Source organism: Dipteris shenzhenensis, chromosome 1, assembly GCF_047967505.1.
Source record: "Dipteris shenzhenensis isolate YYH24624 ecotype China chromosome 1, Dip_SZ_1.0, whole genome shotgun sequence".
Taxonomy (NCBI): domain Eukaryota; kingdom Viridiplantae; phylum Streptophyta; class Polypodiopsida; order Gleicheniales; family Dipteridaceae; genus Dipteris; species Dipteris shenzhenensis.
This window is the reverse complement of record NC_141596.1, coordinates 60,630,360-60,632,948: the sequence shown is the minus strand read 5'-3', so window position 1 is coordinate 60,632,948 and position 2,589 is coordinate 60,630,360. Positions and strand designations below refer to the sequence as shown.

Genomic DNA, 2,589 nt, shown 5'->3' with positions numbered 1-2,589 from the left:
GGGAGCCTATGATGTAATGGTAAGCACTCAAGAACTGTAGAACCACCTAGATTAACCTTGAGAGAATTTGACTTGTTTAAAGAGTCAAATTTGTTATGGGAGTACCAAGAGAGTTGTCCAAAGAAGCCAATATCTTATGGACGTAATAGAGAGCTAATGGGATACCCAATGAGACCTCACATATTTTCTCATGGGACTAAAACTACATATTTTGCAAAGGAGAACTTCTCCTCGGAGCATTAATGCAGCTATGATTGAAGGCAGCTATTATATTTTCACATCAAAGCCAATGCTCACTTAAAACCACCAACCTGTTTGCAACGTTGGGAATTTGCGAGTAGCTTCTAGGAATAACAATTTAATGAAAGATATTTTAAAAAAGGATAATATGTGGAAAATCACATAGAGGGATTTCAGTTTGGCAAGTAGACTGGTTGGGTTCGATCGGAGCGTCTCACAACTAACGACAATAAGACATATCACTATACTTGGAAATTCAGTCCATGTAGACTACCCACGCTTCGCGCCAGCGTTGCGTCCTCGGAATCAAAATCTATTCTGAACATCGTCCCTGCCACTGGATACCCCAAGTTGTAAACACTCGTGAAATGCCGGGTGCTAAAAAGCTGAATCGTCGATACATTTTGTATATCCTCAGTCAGACAAGCCTGGCTTGACACAGAGAGCACACAGAAATAAAGCGTTGGTTAACCGTTGAAGCCAGAACCAGACTTGGAAATAATGATTATCTTCACTTATTCTTCGAGTAAACGCAAGGTTTTATTTAGATAAGACGACTTTGAACCGTAGATAGGATCTTGCAAAGCCAAAGATAAAGACCTGCTTAAAGAGCAGACTATAATATCGATGGATTCCGTATGGAGGTGGACGGGCCGAGGTTGGCCGTCCAGGATGCAAGTAGTGGAGGACTGTTGTGCCGGTTTCCGAGATATCTGGGCAAGATGAAAGAACTGTCAGTCAGATTGCAACCCGGTATCCAAATCAATTCGTTCCTATGAAACAGTACTAATGTATGAACTCAAAACCATGAAACACATATGGGTGGAAAATGCTGCAGGAGGAGCGCTTGTCCTGACCTTGGGAGGGTAGAGTGAAGCCCGGGATATTGGAGATGATCCAGTGAATAACGTTGCGAGCAATGGGGTCAGTTGGAGTGAAAGCGTCGGGATCGACGATGATGAAGGTGTAGGCATGGTGAGGATGCAGATGGGTTCCGGAAATGGTGACGCGGGGTTGGGAGGCAGTCTGGTTGAGGGTGAAGAGCTGGCCGACGTTGAGCAAAGGAGCGTTGTCGAAGGAGAGGCTGAGGGTGAGATTGCGGGTGGTGCTGTAGGAGTCGACCCACGGAGGAATGATAGAGTCGGCTGCAAGAGAGTCGTAGTGGGCGGCGGCTGCAGAGTACAAGATGATGAGCAACATGAAGATGCCCAAGCCTTTGGTAGCCATGGAGACCAAACAAGAGAGCACAAGAAGACTATTTCTCATCGAGTGCTCCTCTCCTACTCCCTCATGAGGTAGGCATAGGCCATGGGTAGGCCTTTCTGAACGTGGCGACCAGGGAGGCCGCGAGTCACTCTCATTTAAAGAAGAGGCCAACCCATGGCTTCTCTCGGCCGCCGTTAAAGTCATGGGGCGAGGAGTTGACACATCAGCAATTAAAAGGTTGATTTGATGGGCACGTTAGGAAGATTTTGACACTTCGGCATTTAGGAAAGTGCTTTGTTATGGTGTGATGGTTGGGTACCTAGGTAAGATTTTGACGTATCACTTAGCTCATAGAGCCCATGATTTAGGGAGACTTGATCCAACGGTTGAGATTGCATCTACGAGCTCCCATGACTTTGACAGTTTATTATTAGCACTGCCTCGTTAGAGGTAGTCTATACTCGAGGATTGGAACTATTTTGTGAATTTTCACTTGTACTTTAAACAAAAACTTTAGTTGAGTTGTGTGTTTCAAATTGTCATTCAAGGGAGATCACCTTACAAAAATTGCCCGAACTCCCTTAAAAAGTAATTTGCTATCCAAAAGTGCTTGCTTTACCACTACTCTAAGAGGCATTGTCCACAAACACTTGCACTCTTGGAAGCTAGGAAGGAGAGTTCAGTCGGAAGAATAACACATAAGAAGAGCTTCCATTTAGGAAAGAGAGAAAGCAACAAGGGAAATTAGTAGAAGTGAGAGATTGATAATATATAATCAATTCATTTTGTTATGAAGTACTTTGAGACCAAAAAAGACTAATCAATAAACAAAGATTTAGAAAGAAAGCCAAACACCATGTGGAAGATCATGCTATCTTGAACAAACAACTTTTTGGGATTTAGAAATAAACGTGTTACCTGAGAGAAGCGTCTAGTGGAAACAGAGAAAGTGAGAGGGAGCAAGAGTTTCTATTTAATGGGAAGAGAGAGAGGGGAGAAGAGTGACATGTTGAAGGTGAGAGATTCTATTAAATGGGAAGACAGAAAGGGGCAAAGAGTGAGAGGTTCAAGGTGAGAGTGTCCCCATACTCTTGAGAAAATCAAAGTACTTTATGGAGCTCTTGAACCAGAAAGGCACATGGA

General features: G+C 43.6%; 1 protein-coding gene across 1 annotated transcript; it reads right to left on the bottom strand.

Moving 5' to 3' along the window:
* Positions 1-482: 482 nt before the first annotated feature.
* On the bottom strand, positions 483-1,467 carry LOC147906144 (uncharacterized). The gene is made up of 3 exons (XM_087387332.1): positions 1,098-1,467; positions 841-953; positions 483-668 (listed from the first exon to the last, which is right to left on the bottom strand). Exons 1-3 carry the CDS (start codon positions 1,465-1,467, stop codon positions 483-485), a joined length of 669 nt encoding a protein of 222 aa, XP_087243458.1.
* Positions 1,468-2,589: the final 1,122 nt, after the last annotated feature.